Genomic DNA, 27,232 nt, shown 5'->3' with positions numbered 1-27,232 from the left:
AGCCCGTAATCCTGAATCCTGATACATAAAGTTAGCCTATTAATTTAACACAGGTACGACTGTACTCAGTGTTGCACTATCAAATGCAATTGAGGCGCCTCTATGCCAGGGTTTTTATGTTCCTGGTCAGGCTATAACTAAACCTTCGCCAGACATGGCCATGCAATGGTTCATGCACACAAATTTTTGTACTGAGCGGGGAGGGAATGGAAATAAATAAAGTACGTACGTACCGTGTGTAAAGAAATGTACTTACGCATTCACCAACAACCGTACAACTTGTGGTACAACGAACATCTAACGCGCCCCACCATTCTTCCGCTAATGTTTGAGAGTTATCGTGGTTATCGGTACACGCACACGATAATAATGACGCTTGCATTGCTCGGATCAAACTCCTTGCAGCCTGCGCTTCCCTCTCGTTCGGCCAAAAATTGGTAGGGCGCGTCTTCGTGGATGAAACGATCTATACCTCCTATTTATGTGTATCCTATTTTTTCTTTGTTAAGAATTTCATAGCAATCATTTATAACACCACATAATGCGTGTAAGTAGTACTAACCAAGTCTACTAACCAAAGCAACCCAGACACCCCGCGGGCACTGTATGAAAAAAGAAAAACAGTGTCAGACATTTGAACAAGTGCTTTTATTTACAATTTACAAGCAACTGTATAAAAGGTTCAACTGGTAAGTTAACAAGGAAACTGTATAAACATTCAGTATTTATTATACTAACAATCGCTACGTGTCTGTTGCCGGCGTCTTTTTCACTTCAAGGCTTCGAAGGGGGTCGTTACGGCGGGCCTGGAACAAGACGTAATAAAAAATATTAACTAAATAATAAAATATACTAGAACCAGTGCCTGGAAGTTATTGATGGCCTCACAATTACTATTATGTACCTTATGCTTTGAAGCGAAATTATTATGATTTCTTTATCTAAACCATTGGTTCCCAAACTTATTTGAGACGTGCCCCCTTTTGAACATACAAAAAATTCCGCGCCCCCCTCCTCCAGTCAAGATTATTTATTGGTCGTATCGAGCAGTCTAGACTGCATTCTCTCAGCGGTCGCAGGTTTTTTATTCTTAAGTACACAGATGGCCCCCGCGCCCCCCTTTAAAGGTCTTTGCGCCTCCCCTGTGGGGCGCGCCCCCCACTTTGGGAACCAATGATCTAAAAACACATAACGTATGACTCGTAATTCAATCATTTACCAAATTAATGGTTTAGCGACCTTAATCAGCCACTATTTTTTTAATTATTTGATTTACTTATTATTTATGTGATAAAAGTTTATAAGAGGAGAAAGCCATTAGCTCTTTCAGATGATATCAGTCATGAAATGTCTCAAAATCTTTAAGGTTTATAGTTACTTCAAAGTAAAACAACAATCTGAAATCTTATGAATCTTAAATTTTAAACTGACCTGTCGTTTCAACTTCTTCACATTCCCGTACTCCTTATTAGGTTTCTTTTTCTTCTGAGGAGGCTGAGGCGCTTCTTCCGCCTCCACCGGTTCCGGGTCGTCTGTCCTCAGAGCAGCAGGCAGTAGGTACTCCGGTATATGGGACAGGTGCGGTTGCAGCCTCACAGTATGCAGGGCCTTGTCACGCTTGAGTGCTATCAAGTCAGTTGGGTTGTCTTCGAAGTAACCCTGGAATATTCGGTGGTGTTAAGTCGAGCTTTAGGTGGGTTGATAGGGGGGTGTAAGGTGAAGAATCAGGGAGAAGATTAGTCACTCATCAATGTGTTATGCTGGATAGTTGTCATCATTTGGAAGTTTACTAATAGTTGTCATTAAATGACCTACCCCTAAAATAAACTAAGATCTGGCCACGACCATATGGCAGCAAGTTATGGACGTAATAATTACGGATTAGCTTTTTTCTTGGGCAGGAAAGTTCTCGAGTGGCGACCACGGGCTGGAAGACGTAGCGTGGGCAGGCCTCCTACTAGGTGGACCGACGATCTGGTAAAGGTCGCGGGAAGAGCCTGGATGCGGGCAGCGCAGGACCGTTCATTGTGGAAAACCTTGGGGGAGGCCTTTGTCCAGCAGTGGAGGTCATTTGGCTGAAACGAAAAAAGCTTTTTTCTTGTGTAAAATAAAAAATCACATAATACGACGTCTATAATAGCTTTAGCTTTTCTGGTTTTACTGTGTATTTTTAAGCCCCGACGCAAAAAGAGGGGTGTTGTATTTGACCACCATGTGTGTCTCGTGTCTAGCACCATGGCTCTTAAAAGGTTGAACCGATTTAATGCGATTTTTAATATTATTTTTGCGCTTATTCTCCTTGTCATCTCACCTGTAGTTTCTTGCAGTTGAGCAGTTCCTGCTTGATTTCTTTCAAGCGAGCCTCCCTCACGGCGATTCGGGTGACGGCCCGCCACGCGTCGCGCGACCGGTACCTGAAGCCTTCCACTTCTTCTAGCGCGAACTCGTACTTTCTGGAAGGAATCATTAATAATTAATTGGCCCATTTAATGTCAGATAAATTTGTAGGGAGTCAAGCAAAGCGCCCGGGGAAAAGAGCCCAGAGCAAATACCCGCGCGCTCTCCCGAGATTCGGTTCGTACGCCGTGAGGCAGGAAGAACCATGGGTGGTGGTACCCATTTAATGTCCTGAAGCAGTGGTAGTATATTAAACCTAAGTATTTAAAGAAAATCAATAGCTTTTATAACTTTTTAATAAACTCCATAAAACCTCCTACATCTAAAGTACGGAAACATTGCCGAAAATGTTTAAGTATGCATATTTATTACTTGAAATAGAACAAGCTTTGCTTAGTGTAAGACATAGAATGTAGATATACTTACTGTAGAACTTTCTGGTTATTGAATCCTTTGGACAAGTGTTCTTCTACTGCATCCATAAGAGGTTTCTCACGCATTGACACGAACGACAGGACCGAACCCTGAAAACATATGTGATTGTGTGATTAAAACAACAGCAAAGTAATAAAATGTTAACACATGACCAGACATACATAAAAGATATTAAAGTTTATTGACTGATACTCTTTTTAATCTTCTGGTAGATGCTCTTGACTCGAAAAAAGCCTGTAACTAAAGCTTTAACCAGACCACTTTGTACGAAATCAAATGTTTCATCATAGCTCTATTGAGCCATACCATCTACGGCAGTAAATAACACTGAGTTGTAACCTGTATTACACCTACATAATAGAAGAAAAAGACTATTGTAGTGAGCCCACACGTAAAAAAAGCATATTCATTTACCAAGGGTTAACAGGACTTTATAAAAAGTAAGGAACAAGTCCCAATACCAACCTGATTGGTCCCCCTGGCGGTTCGTCCCGCGCGATGCACGTATGAGCTGACGTCGAGCGGGAAGTCGAAGTTTATCACGTTCGACACGTTCTGGAAGTCGATGCCGCGGGACACGCCCGATTCCTTGTCCCTTTTCCGCTTTGACGTTTGCTGTAGGAAGAAGAACACGTAGCTGCGGTTTTACTCCGAAAAACAATCAGAAATTTCGATTTTTGCTATCCCTCTTACGCAGCATTAGCGACAGTGACAGATAGATCAGAAACGACGATAACGATGTAAACCCTGGTCTTCCTAAAATAAATAAACAGTTCAGAAGCCCTGCTGATACGGCGTCAGTGCTGAGTTGTGTTGTTATAACGCTGCGTTGGTATGCGACCATCCTAAATCTTAGGGCTATATTTCACCGGGACACCATGGCGGCGCAACCAGTCGCCGGCTACCAACCAAATGTATACAGCTCTATAGAGAGTTACTCACCTGGTGTCCGTTTGGTTGCGCAAAGCTGTATACATTTTGTTGGTAGCGGCACCTGGTTGCGCCGCCATGGTGTCCCGGTGAAATATAGCCCTTACTATTGCCATTTCATTTAACTTACTCTAATCTTAACTATTAAATTAAAATTCATACCTTATCTTTCTTCTTTTTCTTAGTATTAATTTGATCCTCAGGTGCCAGAATGCCTCCGTCTGGTTTCTCCAATGCTTTCTCATCGGATGCAATGATAATCTGATACCTTCCCCGGTTGAACTGGTCTACTGAGAGACACCGGACGGCTGCAGGCAACTCTGAATTGAGGACACACGAACCGACTTTGAACTGCTCAAGATATAGTTTGAGCCTGGAACACAAAAAATATTATCAGCTCTTCTTCTTTTATTTCGGCAACAACTTGTTTTTGGGAACCAAGATTTCAGCAGTGTCACGTAGGCGTCTTCAGAATTTGGTGTGAATAATAATAAATAATAAATACACTTTATTGCACACCAAACAAATAACATAACAGAAGAAAAGGAACACACAAGGTACAATTAGGCGGTCTTATCGCTATGAAGCGATCTCTTCCAGACAACCTATGGTGAGGACAGTTACTTGAAACAAATATGAAGGGGAAGGCGGTGTCGACACTAAAGAAATAAATTATAATACTGTAAAATAAAAAGTATTTTTACTTACTTGTAACACCTATCTACAGTTCTGACAAATATTATGCTCTTCCCTCTCACAAGATTCAGTTTTAGCAACGCATATAATATGGCCGCTTTGTCATCCTCCTCCGCAAACAAGTGGTAATGCTGCAACTGAGATGACGGAGCAAGTTCTGGTTCCTCTAGCTTGAGTGTGACGGGATTTCGAAGGACAATCTTCTTTAGACTTAGAACGTCATCTGAAAGTGTTGCCGATGCTAGTACAGCTTGGTAGATTTTTGGTAAATGACTGTAAATAAAAATTAGTCTATCACGGACTGAAGTCACTGATAGTATTTTCTATTAAAGATACATTGAATGTCAAATTTAAATATTAACAGTGTTTATCTTGTTGATACTGATAGTCATGTGCAGGTAAAAATGATTAAATTCATAACATTAGCAGTATTTTCCTTTCAAGGGACATTAATGTAATTATTACACTTACCCTAATAGTTCCTTGATTTCGTCTTCATATCCAAAAGAGAATATTAAATCTGCTTCATCTACCACGAGCATAGCCAAGTCATCTTTTAAACGCATGTTATTTGCTTTCAAATGTGCCAAAGCTTTTGAAGGAGTCGAAACAATAATGTCCGGTTTGTCCATAAGCAACGATTTCTGTGTCTGCATGTCTCCGCTGGCCGATATATCTACACATCTAACTTCTCTTGCACATTTTGTCCTCAAATCATTTATAACTGATGTTATCTATAAGTTAGAAACAAGGTTTATGAGTAAACTGCAGTTATGTACAACAACAAGCAACTTTATGCTATTTTATTTCTTTTTGTTTTATGTAAGTTGCCATTCTTTTGGTATTTCAACAACTCGAGTAGTAAATATACAAAACTAGCTTTCCGCCCGCGGCTTCGCCCGCGTGGAATTTTGTCTGTCACAGAAAAACTTTATCGCGCGCGTCCCTGTTTCAAAAACCGGGATAAAAACTATCCTATGTTCTTTCCCGGGACTCAAACTATCTCTATGCCAAATTTCATCAAAATCGGTTGCGAGGTTTAAGCGGGAAAGCGTAACAGACAGACAGACAGACAGAGTTACTTTCGCATTTATAATATTAGTTGGGATTAATAGACAAAATGATTATTTACCTGTCCACATAACTCTTTGCTTGGTGACAATATCAAAGCATAAATACACTGGTGACGACTTGTATTTTTCAAGTTCAATATTTTCTGGATTACTGGTATCGTGAATGCTGCCGTCTTTCCTGAACCTGTTCGAGCCCTCATGAGTACATCTTTGCCCTCTAACAACAAGGGAATGGCAGTTTCTTGGATCAACGTGGGTTCACGCCATGTGAGCTCGGATATTGCCTGAAACGCAGAAATACCATGAATTATAGAACAAATAGCTTAAAAGAATTAAAATCGACGTTATTTATCACGTTTTTACCTTCAAAAGTCGATCATCAAGCTCCATTTCATGAAACATAACCTTCTTTTCATCGTCCATGCTGTGTCGTTGATTTTGCTATTTTCACGACAAACTTGTGTAAGGTAAATATGGTAATTTCACAGTATAGTTAGTTACAGATTATTTTATTTATTATAATTGATAAATCAATAGACGAATTTTATTATAATGGAAAACAAAAAATAATAACATGCGACGTTATTCCAGCCATTTTTTGACAGCGATCACAGATAAAAAAAAAATTGTGTGCGGCCTGGGGCAATATGGTTGGGCGATTTTATTTAAACATTGTGCTTTTTTCAAGATTTAATTTATCCGTTTTACTTATTATTTATATAGATTAAAAGAATATTGCTACACAAATTGGAAATTAATCAGAATGGAAGTAATATCTAACTTTGGAAATTAATCAGACCGTCTTTTATCTACAGGGGGGCCATGGCCATGAACTAATATGAGGATTGATTGAGGGCCCCTTCCCAAAAAAGACTAACGGCAAAAATATGGCACTATTCAGCTGTTTTATAATTAACTAAATAATTCTAATAACAATAATAATTTGACTTAGCTCCTTCAAAGCGACTTCCAGGAGGAAGTAGTTGCCCTGCTGTTCATCTTTTTGAAGCTTTTTTCCATTCCTATAAACTGGAACTCTGGTTCCTTAATATTGAATTAGATTAAGGTGAGAGGTAGTGGACGGGGTTCAGAGCTAATGGCCGCTGCTGGGGCATAAAAGTCAGGCGCGGATCCAGCCCTCAAAAAAGGTTGTGGGCACAGCCACCAAAAATTTTCAAAGTGAGAGCCAAGTGGTCGGTGCCGGCGGCGCGGCGTTTTAGTAGAACGGCTGTGTTCCAAATCACGCTCGATTTTTTAAAGGTTCGTCAGTCAGCCGTTTTAATCATCAGCCTATGGATCTTATCAATAGATCATAATAAAAACAAGCAAATTAGGGTTGTGGGCATGCCCACAGTGCCCACAACGGTGGATCCGCGCCTGATAAAAGTTCTAGAGTGGTGACCTCGGGTCAGACGACGTAGGTTTGGTGGGCACTGTGGGCAGACATGGCATGGCCCCAAAGTGGGGCCCCCACTAGATGAACATCCGATGAAGGTCGCGAGACCAGGATGCGGGTAGACGTTATGGAAATCCTTGGGGGAGGCCTTTGTCCAGCGGTGGAAATAATTTGGCTGAAACGAAAGCAACAAAGCAAGCAAATAATGGGACAACTATCAATGAAGAGCTAGGTCCAAGTCTTCTGCATGCCCGCAGGTGATGAGGAGATTGTCCATCTTTCAGAATCTGTCATATTATATTGGGTATTTGGTTTCGTAGCGTAGACCGTAGGTAGACATTGTTGTGTCTGTGTGTTGTTGAAAAACACGTTCACACAGAGCAATTATTCATGTAATAACTACCATTTATAAAAGTTTGTTCTATGCTGGTAACATATTGGTAGTAACTTTAGTAGCTTCTTTTATTTTCATTGTTGTCAACACCAAGACCAACAAATGAATCAGGGTGTGGAAACTTCCATACAACGGTCATCGAAGTGAAACTTGCTTCCAAACAGCGACATCGGTGAATAAATTCAAATACTTTTTAACTACCCTAAAACGCTCTAGATGTCGCTGCTCCTGTTTCCTTCATATTTTAATTTTTTTCTTAATTAAAATATATTTGAGAATATTGTTAATTACAATGTGAAAACTTTTTTTAAATGAAATTAATTTGTTTTAATTTAAAACTGAACATTGACATTTTTGTTATAATTTACATAATAGAGTAGTAGAAATTACTATTTAACATATGGCAACTTTGTTTTTCCTCCAAAATGGCCGGTGTTGTTTTTGTTATGTTAAATGCATTCTTGTTTTCTTAGCCATCATTTAAGTTTTCTGTGGCCCTATTAAAGTATTGAAGAGTCGTCGAGTCAAATTCAAGTTCATTCCTTCGTACATGCTGCTGTTCTGGTTCATCGGAGTTTTGTTCGTTCCTTCGTGAATCGCGAAGAAACTTTCTGTTATGTTCACAAGTGATCTGAGTTTTCTCAATGTGCAAATGCTTTTTTAGTGTTGTTGGAAACTTTGCGAAAAGACGCTTTTGGTGTATAATATTATGTGTGTTCATAAATAAAGTAAAATTATTAAATTCAAAAGTTTTTGTTTACTTATTTGCATTTCCATGTGCAATGTAGAATTTTTCCAAATCCATTGTTTTGAAAATAATACAATACGTACACCATAAAGATAAATATTTTCAAAATAATGGATTTGAAAAAATTCTACATTGTACATCATAAAAACAATAATTCTTTGAAGGTTATGAGGGCCTATGTGTGCGTGAACTGTGTGTATGTGTGCGTGGACTTTATGTATGTATGTGTGCGTGTACTATGTATGTATGTGAGCGTTACGTACGTAGGTTAAGTACAGGGAATTTAACACCAGGCTGTCAATTAGTAGGCTCAAAAATTTGACAGAGAGGGTTCTCTATTTCCTATGTATTACTTTTCTCTATGAAATGAATGGCCGAGTTGTTGCTGCATTGCATTATTTTCTACTTGTGAAATAAAAAGAAATGTTCATAGCCTCAGTTTCTGTTCAATATTTAGGTTAAAAATAAAGACAAAATTTAGTGGTTCCTGTTATTCATGTGTTCGTGACCATAAAACATGTCGCACGGCGAAGGCGTTACGGGCCACAGTTCATTGCCTTATGTAAAACTCGAAATGGTGTTTCTTCCGTGAGCGACCGAAATAATACGGTGACTTATGTGTGTAGTGAGATTGTTATAACAGAGCGGTGTATAAAAAAGTGTGAAAATGTCGAATTCTACGGCGCAAGTGTTGATGAAGAAGGGTAAACGTGGGGCAGCCGCGTACATCCACGCGGACTGCGCCAGCACTTCTCCGCAGCACCTGGGCCCGTTGCTGGACGTGCTCCTGAACCCCAGCAAGGCCATCGACGAGTGGGAGACGATCGATTGGTGCCGCTGGCTGATAGCCGGAGGGAGGACCCCCGACGAGTTCGCCACTATTGGTGAGTTTCCACTCATAACTGTACATCATACAATTTCGAGAGTTTTCTAGGTTATGATCATCAGCAAAGTAACGAATAGCGGATCTTTTAGAACAATGATCCCCAGCAATTTCCTATTGGGTGATGTTTTGTTCAAATTGACCTTCTGTTGTCTGTGACATTTAGAATGTTTGTTTTCATTGTTGTTCTGTGGACGGTTATGGGCGTTTATTTGTTGATTTATTGCTAAATTTGTGATAAGAGCGCTAGATTGAATAGAAATAATGTAGTAAATTCTGTAAAAAATATTTTTTGTAATGTGTGGAAGTTGTACATTGACATAACTGCCAAGGTCACATTTAGGGTACCTACACATGACTTGTAAAATAACTTCTTGTACAGTTTTGTGGGTAATATTTAGCCTTAGTTCTGTCTAAGCTACTCTATTAATATTGAGTATTTCAGTTAGTACAATCGGAATAGTGATCAAATGTGCATTTTTATTATTTTATTTATCCATCAACCAACCTTTGTGCTGCCATGACCATTGCTATTAGATTATTAGAATGTGTGATCTGGTGGTTTAAATAATAGTTATCTAGGATATGTCCTCTTTTCTGCATTCATCTCTTTAATACCAACTTACATTTACCAGAAACTCAACTAAACCTTTTATAACTAAGTAGTTTATTAAAATTGCCTTCTGTTTGTGGGTACCTAATTAAAAATAATTGTGAAAAAATGTATTATTACACAACTCTTTATCTTATCATAACACCAAACCATAACAAGGATTGTTATGAACTGAAATTAGTGTTAAAATTCATTGTCATAAAACAAAATAGACAAGATATGGTCTACTGCAATATTTTAAAAAATATTGCACAAATGAGCACCAATTAAAGCTAGGTACTTAAAATATCACAAGGTTTAACTTGATGTAACTTTGTCAAAGCTGTTTACGTGACATTGGCGAAATCATGGTTCTCAAAACCAAGCCATCGCCAAAATAAAATAAGAAGAAGAAGTACTCAAAACTATTGTACAGAAGCGACCATGTAATGTTAAACACTGCGGCATCTTATGCTATTACAATAAGTGCTATTTTGCGACAAAAATGCATAGTCTAATGTGCTGTCAACTGTACCTACATTAATCAACAAGCCATTACCAATTTAAGCAATGCAATGTCATACAGATGCCGAGCAGCCTTGTGATTCAACATGGAGCCTGTGATTCATATTGCAACTTACAGTATTTTAATTGCAAGAAACCTGTCTTGAAGGTTGATAATACAGGCTTTTTAATAACATAGGTTGAAGTTTTTTTTATTTTTGTTTTGAGAAATAAGCGCCTGATTTAATTTCTATTACCTACTAGCTGACCCGGCGAACTCTGTTCCGCCTTAAAGGCAGTAAATAAGCAAATTTTGACCGTTTAGACCTACCCTGGACTACAACAAACATTTTAAAACCAAAATCAGCTCAATCGGCCCAGCCGTTCTCGAGTTTTAATCAGACTAACGAACAGAATTTATTTTTATTTACATAGATTAAAATATCTTTTAATTTCATACACATTTAGGTATTACTCCATTAACACAATCAGATAAATGAGCTTCCTAGATTCTTCTCTCATTTAACCACAACAACATTATGTATTCAGGTAATACATAATGTTGTTTTTGTTTAGTTATGTGATTGATGATTAATTTATTGTAAAATCCATGGTAGACTTCCCTGTATTAATGTCAGACATGTCTGTATTTTTCAATACTTTCATCATTGGCCTTGTGTGTGTTCTTAAAATTGAGTGTAGGTAAAAAAATAAGAAAGATTAAGTTATTCAGAGAAATGGCCAAGAAGCAAACACGAGATTAAAAACTTTAAAAGACATAAGTAAATAAACATAAACCTTAGGGACAAAAACATACCATATGTACCTGTGCCCACTTAGATTAGATAATACTGTTATTACAAGAAAACATTGTAAATATTTTGGGCAGTTATCTCGCCGGCTCGCCTTGACGCAGCGCCTGCGCAAGGCATATTTATTTCAACCATAGATCGTAATTCAATGCAGTAAGGTTCAATATTCCGCACCCCAGTCACTGTACTGACGTTAATATGTTTTTTTACAAAGCATTGCAATTTTTTTCTTCCTTACCTGGCTACTTGGCAAACCGGCTTCCCTTGGCAAGGAGACCACGGCCACGAAGACCATGGCCAATGGTTTTTCAGAGCTTCCTTAGAGACCCTGTGAATGTATGATCTTCTCCAAACAAAATCTTATTTAAAATGTTAACAAATATTTCCTATAAAGCCTGAAAATGTTACCAAACAACAGACAAGACTATTTCGAATTTTTTTAGTTGCCAACTCAAGTGTTAGGTAAGCGCCGTAGTTGCGCGCTTTTCTTGTATTTCTAGTTCAAAACGGAAATCGGAAATCAATCAGCCAAGATTATAATTTAAATCTAACATTGTAAGTAATCTGAAAGTGGCAGTAATCAATTATTAATGTAGTCCACCGCGTCAAGTCATTATTGATTTACATGAGTGGAGAGACTCCTACTTAAATGTAAAGACAAACTCTTTTAACTATTTCTTAGGTGACTATTCCCAATCCCAAGTAAGATCCAGATATTTTTTTTTCCAATTAATAGATGATATCACGAAGTTATTTTTAGCTTGATTCATCTTATGCAATTGCATCATGTATCTCACATTGATTACAGGAGTAATCTTTGTGATTTTTGCAATAAATATGCATAGTGATGGTATAAAATTATCTTCGACCCTTTCGGAACTGTCTAATGCCGGTAAAATCTTCTTTATCCCGGTCGAGGCTGCTGCTCTCATTCTTAACGGGGTCACGGCCGATCACGGGTGCCAAACACCTAATCTATCTTTAAATTCGCAAAGTAATTACATAATATTTCACAATTGATGACATAGCAATTTTCTCAATACTTAATACTCAATTCTTTATTGCATTTCACAGTGTACAGGTCTTAAATATATATTTGGATCACCATGAACCCTGTCGGGCACAACAACAATTGTATTAACTTCATGTTCAATTTTTTGTTTTTAGCAATAGTTACAGCTGAACTCTCGATATAATGCGATACTACCAGCTAATTATGATATTATGCGTCATACGCGGAATTATCCCAGCGATCCGTCGCATCAAGATGTTTTATTGCACACATGTAATCAAATAGGTTTATCATACGAAATTGCACACGCGAGCAGCCTCGGGCGCGTGCCTCTTATAGCAACCGTCTATAGTAATTATGAATCCATTATAGGAAACTTGGATAAAGGAAGCTTCTTAGTTGTTACTTGTTTGTGGGCACACAGCGCAGGCGCCACCTCGTTTTTTTGCCACCTGTCTCGCTCGGTTCGCCAATGTCGCCTGCGCTTGACCTAAATGCCAACTGGCAAATTTATTAAACGATATCAAATGATAGCATCGGCCTGTGAATCGAGTGCGCGGGCGCAGAGACAGAGCAATCGCGGTCTGCGAGTGGTTATTGACCCAGGTTGGAATTTGGCGGGCCACCTGACAATATGCGATCGCCGTTAAAATTATGAAATGAGAACTTCATTTCGTATAAATATTTTGCATTCTTTTGAAAGTTATTGACATTAAAAAAGCTAATTTAATGTCATTTATGATAATATAATCCCCACGCAATCTTTTTATTCTACTTATCCCATGTAATATCCAAATGTAATAACCATAAAAAATATTAATTCCTCTGACAAGTCTTACAACTGGTTAAATCTATTTGTACTAAGATAAAATGCCCAAACTTAGCAACTAAGCCGGTTGCCAAGGAAGAACAAAGGACGCCGCGAGAACTCCTATTTACAACTTAATATAGACACTGCAAGGTCACCTTTGTATGAAGCGAATAAATTAATGTATAAAACGCGGAATGCCTAAGAAAAACTGTAATAAACGAAACGTGATATGTGCGCCATCCGTATAGCAAATGCTTGAGATAATGGCATTTAGATAAAACTTAAACCATTTATTAAGATCAGTCAAGATCTAAAGATAATCATTAAATATTAGACGTTTTTATGATTTGTGGAGACGTCCATGTATAATTGGATAACATATTACACCGGTCACGTTGCATAATTATTGGACATTTGCTTACATAAACTCATTATTGTTACCGCCTAGCGCCCACCCTGAAGAGGAATTTTCCTGTCACTTCTAATCTCATGTGGTCATCCATCTCATTAACACATTTCGTCTGGAAAATACCAGTCTTTGAGCTGCGCTTCTTCAATATGTTTTCCCAAATCATAAATTTACATAATTAAATTTTCTGTCGCAATGCACGCTACCACTAATCGGCATCGGAGAATGCCAGCACCAATTATGTTCACGATTCTATTTAACTGTTAATGAATTCTAGCAAATTGATTTATACTTTTGCAGTGCAGTGCTTATGCAGTGCCAACTCCTGGGAAATAGCATGTCCAGATTATGACAGTCGTTTCGTATTTCTGTTTGGCCGTCTTCCATGCACTTGATAAGTCTAGTATAATTCTATCTTATCATTTAGCATCTCGGCCTAGATTCGTATGGGTATAAATAAACACAAAAATGTTGCTCTTGACTTGTTTCATTCTTAGATAAAGTTACTGTCTACTGGAAACTTTAATATGAAAGCTGAATGCGTCACAATCACAATAATAAATCTGTTAAGCCGGTCTGAAGACTAAAAACGTGCTGCGAATACAAAATCTTTGCAGGAGACTTATGCTCCTTTGCGTCAGAACAATCAAAGTCCTTGAGCTACTTTAATCTTTTATTGTATCTATTAACGCTAATACTAACACAGTTAACCGTTCTGTGCAATGTCGCACTGAGATTTTAATAGATAAGTTTCTAGAGATCGAAAATTTTCATGCCATCTCGAGTTGGGTGAACTCAGACACGATACGTTGAGTTTGGCGCGAAAAGAAACTGGTGAGGAAAGGCTTCTTGTAGTTCTTTCTATAATAGTTTTATTTTATAACAGGGTCGGACTACTCATCCGTAACGTGCGATTAAAAAACGCATCACTGAATCGACAGCTTAAAAGTACAAAATGACTTGCTCCAACCTTATGTTTGCGCGGCAAAATTAAATGGCATGTAAATCAGCCTTTAGCTTCCAGGTTGCCTGGAAATATGCGCATAAATAAGTTAATACATAATGGCCAAAAATAAGTAGTTATTAACCACGTTTACCAAAAACAACTGCACTGAGATACATACCAAACTAACTACGTAATGCGTCTCGTTTTACTTCTGAAGTTTTCATTCCTAAATTTTGATAGTCGCAATAATGACTGTTTTCCTCGACACTTCAAAAATTTGCAAATCATCGTTTCTAGTCAAAACATCAAATTATTGGGCAGACAGGTATTAACTGAGCTATCAAATCTTATCTGATGAATATGAACTAAGAAAAAAACACGTGAGTTTTTTATACTTGTTGTGAGCCTGTTGACATGACCTTTTGTGCATCTGCTATCGCATCGATACATTTATTTCGAATTAGCGAAATAACACGTTTTTCCTCATACACTATAATGTTCTAATCAAGTTAACCGCGATAGGTGAACCGCGAAATTTAAGATTAATTGTTTAAACTGGATGAACCATGAATTTTAAAAGATAGTCAGATAGTTAAATAAAAACACAATGCAATACGTTGTCCTGCCGACATTATTTGTTGAAAACAAGCAACAATTAACCACAATACATACCACCTTACATGGACCATTGAGTGACCCTTGACGGTTCAACGCCTAACCCTTGCACAGATCGTTTGATTTAGCAATAAAAACCCTAATACAATACTCAATACCAGAATCAGAAGGCAAGCCACCGAGATCCACTCCTGCGCCGGTGCGTTGACTCGCGTTTCGTCCGACGTTAGTCACCGCGCGTTCGTCGACCCCGCCAACAGCTGATCGGTGCGGGAGCACGTGCCGTCACGGCTCGCTCCTGCCACCCTGTGGTACAAATATAACAACTAACAACACCTTCTTTATGGCGTGCTCGTACAGAACTAGCTGTAGCGCATCGCATCGGAATATCTTTGTACGTTTGAATCGCGTTTCACACACTTGAATAATCCTCATCTTATGTTTATGGCAATGAACTTGTGTTTGATGCTCTTGGATATACAATGATAATGTCATACTATAGGTTGAGGTTTACTCTATTCGATATTATTTACAGGCAGGTGCGAAAACTGACATTAAATTTTAGTTCATGCTTTCGCTTTCAACACCTGTCTTTTAGATTATTATATTCGCACTGTATTTAATTTGATGCTTGTCGCGAAATAGCTGGCCAGTGTCGTTGAAATCCGTTGACTCGGTGATATAACGAGTTTTCTAACATCAACTACAACTCGGAGAACATGTAAAATATAGCCATGCTGCATTATATTGTAAAATAAATTGAGTTTCTTCACAAAACACGATTTGCTTTGTCATTATTGCCTTTTAGAATCGAGATGTAATTTCGATTCGTCATATCTATTTACAGATTTGTGGTCAAGTCTGTCAAAAGGTATGTTAGTTGACATCACCACTTATGAGTCAGATTCTTGCAATGTTCTTACAAAAATAGTTGAATTTAAATTATTAAATTATTTTGAGCGACCTATGTTTGTGCTCTTATAAACAACGTTTGTTCTCCAGTCGACGAAGCACATGAAACAACAGCACGCAGGAAGATTTAATGAAGGCTACTCACAACGCCATTCTTGTGGCGGAGTTTTGGGCTGACGCTATGTAGGTTTGTTGTCGACACAACTAGAAGAAGAACAATATTTAGTACTGCCAATAGATCCCATGCAACAATGCATTCTCCCAATACTAAGCTAGTGTCGCGAAACCTGCTCAGAGCCGATGAATATTCAACAGCGCTGCCGATGATAACAATGGAAACTTGTTATTGTCGCAGCATGTAAAATGGTAATTACTTGTACGCTACTTTGAAAGTTATTTGTTCTTAGATAAATAGATGATATTTTTTTCTTTGGCGTATTGAGTGGAATTTTTTTGCAAGGTTATTTCGTATTGTTTGATTGTATCACTTTGTAGTTTGTGTCAACTATTTCAGTTTTCAATTATTTGTACTAGTTTTGTTGTTTCGTTACATTATTTAATTGGGTTTTCGCTTCTATATCCCGCCCGAGTCCTGTGTGTGTAAATGTGGATTTTCAGATGACGATCATGAATAACGCTATCTTATTCTCTGGTCGTTTTCAATGTTCCATTTCTCATGGATACAGTATAACCCCGGCAATGGCGCTGTCGTTAACGGTGTCGGCAACGATTATCTATTTTATAACTATGTGTTATATGACTAACTGTTATGTCAGACGGGTACGATTCTGTTCGTTACCCCCGATGGTGTTTGCTTCATAAAACCACTAGTTGCTGTCCCGGCTTCGTTCAAGTGGAAAATAATAAAAAACTAAGTATCCTATACGCTGATCCGGGATAGATATTTCTAGGCAGTCAAGTAAAAAAAGCGAACGAAAAACTTTATGATCGGTCTTAATTAATTTTATTTTTATTAACAGTCTTGACCGAAGTTTTAGTTCATTTATGTGGTATCATGTAATGTTTTTACATGCTTAATATAAAAATATTGTACACGACTTTATGAAAAATATTGAGACAATTAAGTATTCGTCGGTTGCTAAGTAATTGAGGATAATGAGGAGTAAAATTTTTGTTGTTTTAACAAAATTCCTGGTGATATTTACCCAATTAGGTGTTTAGGTGTTTACCGCGAGGTGGTATTCGAAATGTCAACTAATTACTTGTACCGAGGCCGTGCGGGGCAATAACCACCGATACGTGAGTCCAGCAACAGTCGTGGGGCAGCGCGGTCAATGCCAAGTTCAATTAATCCTTGGACCAAAGTCCTAGTAAGCAACACCATTTTTCTATTTAGGGTGGATTCGACCAAACAAGAGTAAATATTAATCTCAGAATAAATCGCCAGTTTTGACATATTTCCCATACTGAAATTCTGTCAATGTGCCAGTTACACCAGGAGTTATTCTCCGATAAAAGTTTGGTCGAATCGGGCCTCAATATGTTACATACTAGCTTTCCGCCCGCGGCTTCGCCCGCGTGGAATTTTGTCTGTCACAGAAAAACTTTATCGCGCGCGTCCCTGTTTCAAAAACCGGGATAAAAACTATCCTATGTTCTTTCCCGGGACTCAAACTATCTCTATGCCAAATTTCATCAAAATCGGTTGCGAGGTTTAAGCGGGAAAGCGTAACAGACAGACAGACAGACAGAGTTACTTTCGCATTTATAATATTAGTTGGGATTAGTTGGGATTAGTTGGGACTAGTTGGGATTGGGTCGCCTCAGAACATTATTAGTTACTCAGGCGTTTGATGCTTACAATAATTCTGGTATTGATTAAGTTTGTGTAATGCAGAGTAGCTAATAAACACACTTTTTTCCTTCTCTTCGAATCTTCCTCCCACGACGACTTGCGTAGAAATAATGTTAATTCTGTCTGTAGCAGAAGCTGATAAAACAGCCTAATTGATTATTAATCGTTATCGGCGCCTATTCGAAACCGCATCATATTAAACTTCGTCAATACATTGCATTGTTTACACGAGATCAAAATATAAAACACTAGCTTTCCGCCCGCGGCTTCGCGCGCGTGGACCCCTGGACCCTATGTTTTTCCAAAATAAAATTTAGCCTATGTTACTCGTGGATAATGTAGCTTTCGAATGGTGAAAGAATTTTTAAAAACGGTTCAGTAGTTTTTGAGCCTATTCATTACAACCAAACAAACAAACAAAGTTTTCCTCTTTATAATATTAGTGTAGATTTGATCTGTGCATATTAATTGACCTATCAAAGCGTGTTTGAACTCTTGGAAGTCCTCCAATGACAATCGAGTGATAGGTAGGTACTTCGATTCGATCGCAATCTTTGATCTCAGTGACATGCCGAGTGTCGACTAATTACTTGGTAGAAACTGCCGTGGAGCAGGGGCAGTAAACGACACGCGAGTTCAGCAAACGCTACACCACATTCGGTGTAGGGTTGCCAACATGCTGTCTTATCAAATGGTGTTATCAACTTTTTCAAGAATGCGTATTTGGCCATCTCTGAAATTGTAATTTGGATGATGAAAAACGTTTCATGAAGGAAGAGAGATCAAGTGTTATAAAGATAAAAAGTAATTAATTTTAAATTGTTGAAAAAAATAGTCGATTTAGCTTCATCTCCAATTAAAATTTTGATATAAATATCAAGCGGTAGACCCACCATGGCTGATTGCGCCAAGCTTAATATTATGTCGACATGCGTGAAAGAAGACATAAATCTCGGTGCCGGGAGTTAAGAGATTAAGGCCCAGAATCTTATTTATATTATTCTTATTCTGCCATAGATTCCGTTGAGAGACCAGACCGCTATGGCAGAAACTTAGATGCAACTCAAAAGTAACTAGAAGTTGCAGTTTCGTTGCAGTTGCGTTTCACCGTGTGTTCTGGGCCTAACACTTCTATTCACAGCTATCGAAGCAGCCCCTATTGCTAGTACTGGCAACCCTACCAACATTATGTCCGAGTTATTGATGCGTCGCGCTGCAGTCGGCTAATGTTGCGTAATGCGTTACCCATCGCTCACCGCTCCGTTGCGCCCCGTAATTGGCCCTGCTTTTGAATTTTTATGTCACCCTGCATGTCTGGCTCCGGCCCTTATTCCTTCCTTCTTTAGACGAAGGTAAGTTCTCAGTCAATCTCAAGATCCACAATAGATATACTGTGCAAGATCTCAACCCTAATGTCAGACTTTCTTTCATACTGCCCAATATCTCAAACAAAGCGCTATGAAATGGAGCTCAAAACTGAACTCGGATAACTCTATCTACATTTGTTAATCGTGACATCGAATTTATTTCACGGAGGAACTGCATACTGCATGGCACCCAAACACGAGCAAATCATAAAACGCTATGAATAAGAAGTAACTATGTGTTTTGGATATGTACACAAGTACATGTTTAATTGAAACCTCTTTTCCTTTGATTTATTTTCTTACATAGGAACGTTTGAAGAATCGTTATCCCGCAATCCTGGGGCGAAGTCGCGGAAAAATACTAGTACCCTGGGTTCCTAATTCCAAGTGAACTATTCTAGAAAAATGTATTTATTTTTGCATTGTTTTTTCGCCACCGTTTGTATCTCGTGAAGTTTCTTTTTGGTCCGGAGCCAAATGCGCGGTGCCGTGCCTCTCTGGTCCAGCCAACTGAAGATTTATGCACTGTCTGACATTTACTGTGCGATCGCGTTATCTTTCAAATTGGGTTTTGATATACATTCTGAAATGTTTTGTTGCTAACTTACTACTGAGTCGACTATTTACTGTTCTCACTTCTCTATTCTACGCTGTGACTGTGTGTTCAAGTCTAGTTCTAAATCTTAGGCGTCGTCTTATCGTTCGAGAATAATTTATCAGTATTTTGTAACGATGCACACTTTTAGCAATGTCCACCCTTGTCATGTTTTTGAACCCGTACTCAAGTGTTATCTTTTCAGTTGACCCTGTCATGTTACATACGAATGGACTGTCAGTCTGGTTTGGATCTAACAAAGCAGCCGACGTCAAATTAGGGCACACATCAGATGATGTTATCACGTCAACACATGTTTGTGATTCATTTCATTTATCCAGAGCTGCAGATGCTGTTGAGGGCACATCTTTTTTGTCATCTGGACTGTTGTTGTTGAGGTCTAAGGTTATCTCGAATGTCACTTTAAAGTCTATTATTAGCTAGAATAGAGATCGTAATAAGAAGGTCTATTGCCACCAGTTCCTTATCCGGCCGATACTGGCGATAATAATAATATTTTAAGATGATTATCTTAATGTATAAAATATTATCTTGATCTTTTCTGTTCTGCTCTGCCTAGACCCTAGCTAGAGTATTGCTTTTAGTCTAAAAATTGATTAAAAAGTTAAAAGGCTTTTCTAAGACTAGGCGCAGACCACCAATTTTTAGTTGGCCGATAGTTGTGCCCGATTTTAAATTGTATGAAGAATCCGCCAAATCAAATCGGCGTAATGTGCGCACTTCCATACATGCCCATACTGATCAACTGCCTGACGAAAAATCGATGGTCTGCGCCTAGGCTTAGCCTTGCTTTCGATGTAACTTTTACTCGATCCGTATTAATTACTGATTATGTTTTACTACTCGATATAATATTTGATAGTGTCTGTAGAGCCAAGTGGTCTGTGTCCGGCCTTCTCTGTTTCTAATTGAGATGAATCTACTTTCAATCGAACAAAGACCGAGATAATGAGTTCAATCATACACGATGACTGGCTCGTTCGATGATCAGATCAATATTGGACATGATTTGCATCCTTCATCGATCGCCCAAAATAATAGTCCGTCATTTTGGAAAATATTGGAGGTCTGAGTAACATGTTGTTAAAGTGACTTCATAACAACTTTGAATAAATGAATCATCATCATCATAATCATTTCAGTCATAACGTCCACTGCTGACTATGTTCAGCCTCCCCCAATGATTTCCACAATGGCAATGAATAAATGAATATGAATATTATTTTATGCTAGCTGACCCGGCGAACTCTGTACCGGCTTAAAGGCAATAAATAAACCATCGCAATTTTTCCTTATTTGCTCACCGTTTAGACCTACCCTGGACTACGACAAACATTTTAAATAAATAATAAAAAAATAAAAAAAACAAAATCAGCTCAATCGGCCCAGCCATTCTCGAGTTTTAATCAGACTAACGAACAGCAATTCATTTTTATTTATAAAGATAGATATAGATAGATTAAAAGGGTTCTATGATATCGTTAATTCGTTATGAGCAACTCATATTGGGTGAGGTTTTTAGGAGTGACGCAACTCAGACCAAATAGAAGAAGGTTTTATTACAAACTAGCTTTCCGCCCGCGGCTTCGCCCGCGTGGAATTTTGTCTGTCACAGAAAAACAATATCGTGCGCGTATTTACTCATCGTTTAAACTTGGACTACGACAAACATTTTAAAACCAAAATCAGCTCAATCGGCCCAGTCGTTCTCAAGTTATAATCAGACTAACGAACATCAATTCATTTTTATTTATATAGATAGATAGATGATAGCTAGCGGCCGCCCGCGACTTCGTACGCGTGGATCCCGTTTTACCCCCTTCATCTATCTTCAGCGGTTAACTCCCGTTCCCGTAGGAATTTTGCAATATCCTGTTGTAACTAAGCTTTAAGTTTACTAAGGTACCTGCATGCCAAATTTCAAGCGTCTATCTTACGCAGTTTAGATTTTATCATACATATGTTTTTTCCCGCTAACTCCCGTTCCCGTGGGAATTTTACGATATCCTGTTGTACCTAAGCTTTAAATTTACTAAGGTACCTGCATGCCAAATTTCAAGCGTCTATCTTACGCAGTTTAGATTTTTTCATACATAATTATGTTTTTTCCCGGTAACTCCCGTTCCCGTGGGAATTTTACGATATCCTGTTGTACCTAAGCTTTAAGTTTACTAAGGTACCTGCACACCAAATTTCAAGCATCTAACTTAAGCGGTTTAGATTGTTCATACAAAAGGATTTTTCCGCTAATTCCCGTTCCCGTGGGAATTTCGGGAATTCCTTTCTTAGTGCACCTCTACGGTACCTAAACTACGTCCCTTCCAAATTTCAAGTTCCTACGTTTAGCCGTTTAGGCTGTGCGTTGATCTGTCAGTCAGTCAGTCAGTTTCTCCTTTTATATATTTAGTGATAGATTGCCCGGAGTCCTGCAAGCAGGACTTAAAGTACTTCCGGAAGGACGAAAAATTGAAAGATCACAGTTTCGTAAGTATACATTGTACAAAGTTCAAATTTACACGAAAAAATAGAGTGTTTCTTTCTCTTTCACCCAATAGTTCCCAAGATCGAAAAACGCGACTAACCATTAGTCGAAGCCCGATGGCGCACGAGTATACACGGGGGCAGCGCGTTCGCGCTCGCGCGACACATTTTGACGCGCCGGGCCTGGAGTCGGCAACATTTTGGCGATAATATTATAATAATGAATGTGAAGTATTCCAGCCTAATCAAACATTTATAATTTATTTCTGGTTTTTGTTTTTAATTTGTAGTGTATTTGTAACTTTTTTTTTTTTTAATTTGATATGACTTGAAGTCAAATCCTTTTAAGCCGTACGAATTGTTTTATTTATTTAAAATTTGGATATTAAAAATAATAAAACACTGTTGGTAACGCGATTTTTGTTTGACTGATGTAATGACGTGGAAACTGATGCATTTTATCTCGCGTGCCGAAACTAATACAAAAGAAACGCGAGTTTCGGAACGCGACATTAAACTCCTCCAACTATGTATTCTGTGCTCCAACGCACACACGCACATTGTTTTGATAGATATGATCTTTGACGTTAGGAACACACCTACATTGCTTAGACAACAGTGAGTGCTTGTAATTTAATATGAACTTTATACCATAGCAATAAAGCTCAAATTGACTACGTTTTAGTTACAAATCATTTGTATGGGAAAAAGAAAAGGGCTATTTTTAGGGTTTTTCCAGCAATAATTCTAATTTTTCTCGCCGTAAAAACCATCCTTGAACTTCAACGAACATTTTAAAAAAAGATTTGGCCAAATTGGTCCAGGCGTTGTTGAGTTATGCGCTTACCAACACATTTTGCGATTCATTTTTATATTATAGATCTGATTCTGTAATTGGTCTAGTTTGGTTGTATCGGGTCTCTACGTCCCCAAATCTATCCAATTACCCCTGCCAGTGCTTACAGACAGTATTTTCAGGTAGAAACGTGATGTGTAGCGCTATGTAATATAACATACGTGTATAAAATATTCCTGAATTTTGGATATCGCTAAGTTATTAACTTAACAACGAAAAATTCAATAGAACTGAGAAGCGTGAAAAAATAGTGTGATTAAAAATATTGCATTACATTCGTCACTCGTCAGCAGACTTGTCTAATAAACATCTTTGTTAATTACAATAAACTAAGATGAATTGCGTTTTTTTATATTTTGCAAAATATTATAAAGGGCCTCGTTCAACATGATCCATGACCTGTGTGACGTAGATCATCACCCTGGTTTACAGTAGGCCATGGCCAACGCTGTCGAATGAGGTATACGAACGATAAAAGTTGTATACTGTTATTATCAATTAAGTTCAAAAACGAGGGACAGTTATTATTTTACATCTTCCATCGACTGTGTGCGAGGAACTCATGGCACGTCAAATATTTGGCATCATCACAGCTCGTGGCTAAACAAATGTCCTTAATTATACATTACAAGCTCGTCTACTCATTAGCAGTAGTAATGCGACGTTCCTTAATACTTGTAGTAAATAGTAATTACTATCGGATTTTTATATTAAAGGCTATAATATGGGTACATCGTGTATGCGCGTGCTGCAAATTGCTGCGTATGCGTCATAATATGTACATCTAAATGTTAGTATTAACAGGTCAATTACTTACTGTATATTATTTCCTCAAATTCGACTGAGAAGTCAGAATAATATTTGTAAAACTCATTTACCTATTTGTTGCTTTCGACATCACAATTGAGTTGAGAATAACAGTTTATTGACTTTGGAAATGAGTGACGTTAGAGGCTTATTTACAGTAACTTAAGTATATGTATATCACCGATATTAATGTAAATATTCAACTTATTTATGATTATGCTTTGTTTTTTATCTTTCCGTGCCAACTTCAAGCACAGGTGTTACTAGTAAAATATCTACATTTTCTATCGTCGTAATAACAATTGATTTGATTACGTCATCTCTCGTCTCATAGGTTTACTAATCTCCACTCAGCCGAGTTATCGTTTGGAGTAAATCTGTGAAAATGTGAGAAGGCTTTTGGACGAAAGCCAACGATCTAAGCCCAGCAAATAACCTGTGAAGGTCAATCCACTTGTCCCTCATTATTGGTATTGATTGGTACCAAAATCCAATACGCTAATCTTGCAAAACTTTCAAAATTGATTTGTTATCAGCTTTGTTCTTCAGTGACTCACTGATTCTCATGAGATGTCCTGCTTTTTAGGTGATCTGGTGATCACATATTTATGTCCATCGGTAAATATCCAAATAGTCTCCATGGTCTTCAAATTTTGACCCAGATAAAATTAACTAAAGTTACTTAATTATGTAAACAGGTAGTTACAAGGTACAAACTTCAAGGAACAAAGGTTTTTTCCGTCCCGAACTTTGACACCCATGACCTGGCAACACAACTAATGAGATGATTAAAAAATTTGTTATTTACCATCAATATGAAAGTATATTTTATTCAACTTGTCGATTTCATTTAATTTGAAAGTGGCACGATTTCGGTTTTGTATGACTTCCGTACATATGCAGCATGTCAGATTTAGCAACATGTTTTCGGTTATGTATTGTTTAATAAGATTGTTAATAGCAGTTTTGTAAGTGTACCTACTTTGTAATCAATCCTTTCTTTTTGTAACATTTCACTGAACAATAGGATTTCTTTTTGTTTTGTGCTTTTGTTGAAATTGGTGTTCTTTTTCTTACACACGACTCTAACACTGAAAGAAGCGAAATATTGCATTAACTTTCCTACTTTGTAAAGACACATTCACCCAGGGGGCACATTTATAAACATAAGTATCACATAACCTTAAGTGTACTAGCCAATAAAAGTAAATAATAACGCGCTGCGCATACGCAATTTGTGTTACATTACCCCACGATTAGACTCCATGCCATAGATGTTCTAATGTGATTTTAATATCTCGACCGGACACCAACACCGTCTTAAGGGGTTCGTTTTGGGCAGCCTTCGGGAGTGGACGTGCGCAACACGTGCGCTCCAGACTGTCCGACCCTAAAAGGCACTTACAAAGTACAATGGCGCTTGACGCCGACGCGACGGTGAAACCCAAATGTTCTAACAGTGACAATTACCCGAAATCATAGTTGCGATTAACTATTAACATAGTCAGCTGTGTAAAAATTAGTGGTATTTTTGAGTGAGAAAAAACTGTAAATGAAAAAAAAGCTTCGAGTACACAGTGACCAGCACAGCACCTAAGCTAAAAGCCTAGGAAACTAATCCGACGAAACCCGGTGAGATCTTTCCTTATCTTTCTTTCTTTCTAAATATTTGGTGTCAATTATCTTGCCAAAAGCACCAAAGCAAACGCATAATTATGATCTAGTATTATCATTTAAAAATATGTCATAGATCGTAGTTTGTCAAATGAATAGCTCTAACTTTTGGTCCATAAACTTTACTTTTTTATTAATAATTTTAATACATACAGATTCTTCATGTACTCTACATGTCTACATGTATTCTACTTCTTGCATGTCATTATAGTAGGTATAAATAATAATTGATAACAAAGAAAGATCCCTACAAAACTTTCACCAAACACATTCTATAAAAGACATCTATTGCACAAAATTTCAAAGCGCGTACCAAGAAAGGTCAACATCTGGTCGCCATAAAAAGTTTCCAAAAGCAATAAAATTTAACTTCACTATTGCACTACCATTAGTAGATGGACACTTTAAACACATTTGCCAGGAAATACACAAAAAAAAAAATTTTGGAACAACAGAGATCCTTTTCTTTGCAAAAAAAAAACTAATAGTCACATCTGCATGTCGTAAACCATTCAAAAGTACAACTCATACAAAAAAAGGGGTGGCCTGACTAACATTTTGTTGAAAGCAGATTAAAAACAAAAGACTTGACGCTTTGACAGTACAAAATACAATTAACATAGTCATAATTCACTAACCCTCTAGTTATAAGCCCCTTTCTACAGCTAAAAAATGAAGTACACTTTAAAACTACCTGGCGATGGAAAATATCGACTTTGAGAAAGAGCTTACCAAATCAATGAACCTATGTATCCCAGACTTGATCAAAAAGCGACCAGACAAGATCTTGTACATTTTAACGAGAGAAATCCTAGTGGATGAAACAAGTTAATCACCAATCAAAGAGCAGACCAGGTACCTGGAAAATCATCTAAGAAATCTAGAGCCTAAAAGAATCAGGATTTACTGCCATATTTACACATGCGTAAATAAACACTATCAGATAGAACATCAGCTTACCGGAATCGGAAAATTGAAAGAGTAACCGAACATACCACAGTTTTAAGAGACTTAAATGCACTGAGAAGTCAAGGAATTTTGCAAAGGGTCTTTATCATAGACAGAAGAGAGATACTCCGCCTAAAAAACTCATTTAATCGCAAGAAAACTCAAAAACTGGAACCAAAACCATGCCATTGACCATTTAATAACGAAATCCTATAGGAACCACAAAATATTCAAATCGATTGCAGAAACTACGTATTCCAATAAGAAACTTCAGATCGCAAGCAATTTAACCTACAGTGTACACATACAGCTCAACAAGCTCTGCTGCAACCTTGTCGGAAAATGGATTTCAACCAGAAAATTTGATTCTAATAAGATTTTTTTCAATGAGAATACATACTTTCACCCAGAGCATAAAAACCTAATCCAACGAGGCAGTTAGCAATGTCTTTTGTCTTGAGAGGACAATATCACGGATATCTTGAAGAAGACATCGGAAAATAATTTAAGTACTAAAAGAAATTAAAAATATTCACCGAAAAAAAATCCACGAAACAGTGAAGAAATAAAAACCTAATGGAATCGATGGAAGAAACCCAATGTAACAATCACCCTGCATAAAGATCATTGAACTAAAAAGAAATCATATTAGATTACACCAAGACGAACCGTTTAATGGTAGGAAAATATGAACGCGCTCCTAAAAATGCCGTTTTTAGTGGCCCGCCGTCCGCTTACCGCATCAAGCACAATCCAAGAAACGAAAGAGAGAAGACTAAATTAACCCACCTTAAAACAAATAAGAAAAGCAGCACAAGAAACACTAGATATGGAAAAATAATGTCAAAAGACAGCGAAAAAGACGACAAAAACCCAGAACCGCATATATCGACGGAATAGTCAAAAGTGCAAACAATTCAAATAGTCGAAGAGAGAAGTTTTATTTAGCCCAAGACAAAAAAAATAATAATAAGAAGTATTCGACTCAGGGAAAACAGACAACAAAGAAGACGACAAAAACCCAAAACCACAGTTATCGCCGTAGTAATAAAAACCCAAAAGAGTCAAGTTTTTCAGAAGTTGTGGATAAATGGAACTAAAA

At 37.7% G+C, this 27,232-nt stretch overlaps 2 protein-coding genes across 2 annotated transcripts in view; one reads left to right on the top strand and one right to left on the bottom strand.

Annotated features, from left to right (window-relative positions):
* Positions 1-629: 629 nt before the first annotated feature.
* LOC135075666 (probable ATP-dependent RNA helicase DDX56) lies at positions 630-6,148 on the bottom strand. Its single transcript, XM_063970080.1, has 10 exons — positions 5,895-6,148; positions 5,591-5,815; positions 4,930-5,192; positions 4,471-4,731; positions 3,925-4,135; positions 3,298-3,447; positions 2,824-2,921; positions 2,312-2,453; positions 1,432-1,659; positions 630-806 (listed from the first exon to the last, which is right to left on the bottom strand). The coding sequence occupies exons 1-10, from the start codon at positions 5,952-5,954 to the stop codon at positions 744-746; spliced, it is 1,701 nt and encodes a 566-aa protein (XP_063826150.1). The 5' UTR covers positions 5,955-6,148; the 3' UTR covers positions 630-743.
* Positions 6,149-8,439: 2,291 nt separating this feature from the next.
* Positions 8,440-27,232, top strand: part of LOC135075398 (uncharacterized) — a 116,205-nt gene continuing 97,412 nt past the window's right edge. Inside the window, exon 1 of the mRNA XM_063969843.1 lies at positions 8,440-8,953. Within this exon, the coding sequence (XP_063825913.1) occupies positions 8,737-8,953 (217 nt within the window). The 5' untranslated portion in view covers positions 8,440-8,736. The remainder of the gene's footprint in view (positions 8,954-27,232) is intronic.

Source organism: Ostrinia nubilalis, chromosome 10, assembly GCF_963855985.1.
Source record: "Ostrinia nubilalis chromosome 10, ilOstNubi1.1, whole genome shotgun sequence".
NCBI classification, from domain to species: domain Eukaryota; kingdom Metazoa; phylum Arthropoda; class Insecta; order Lepidoptera; family Crambidae; genus Ostrinia; species Ostrinia nubilalis.
This window is presented reverse-complemented; position numbering and strand designations above follow the sequence as displayed.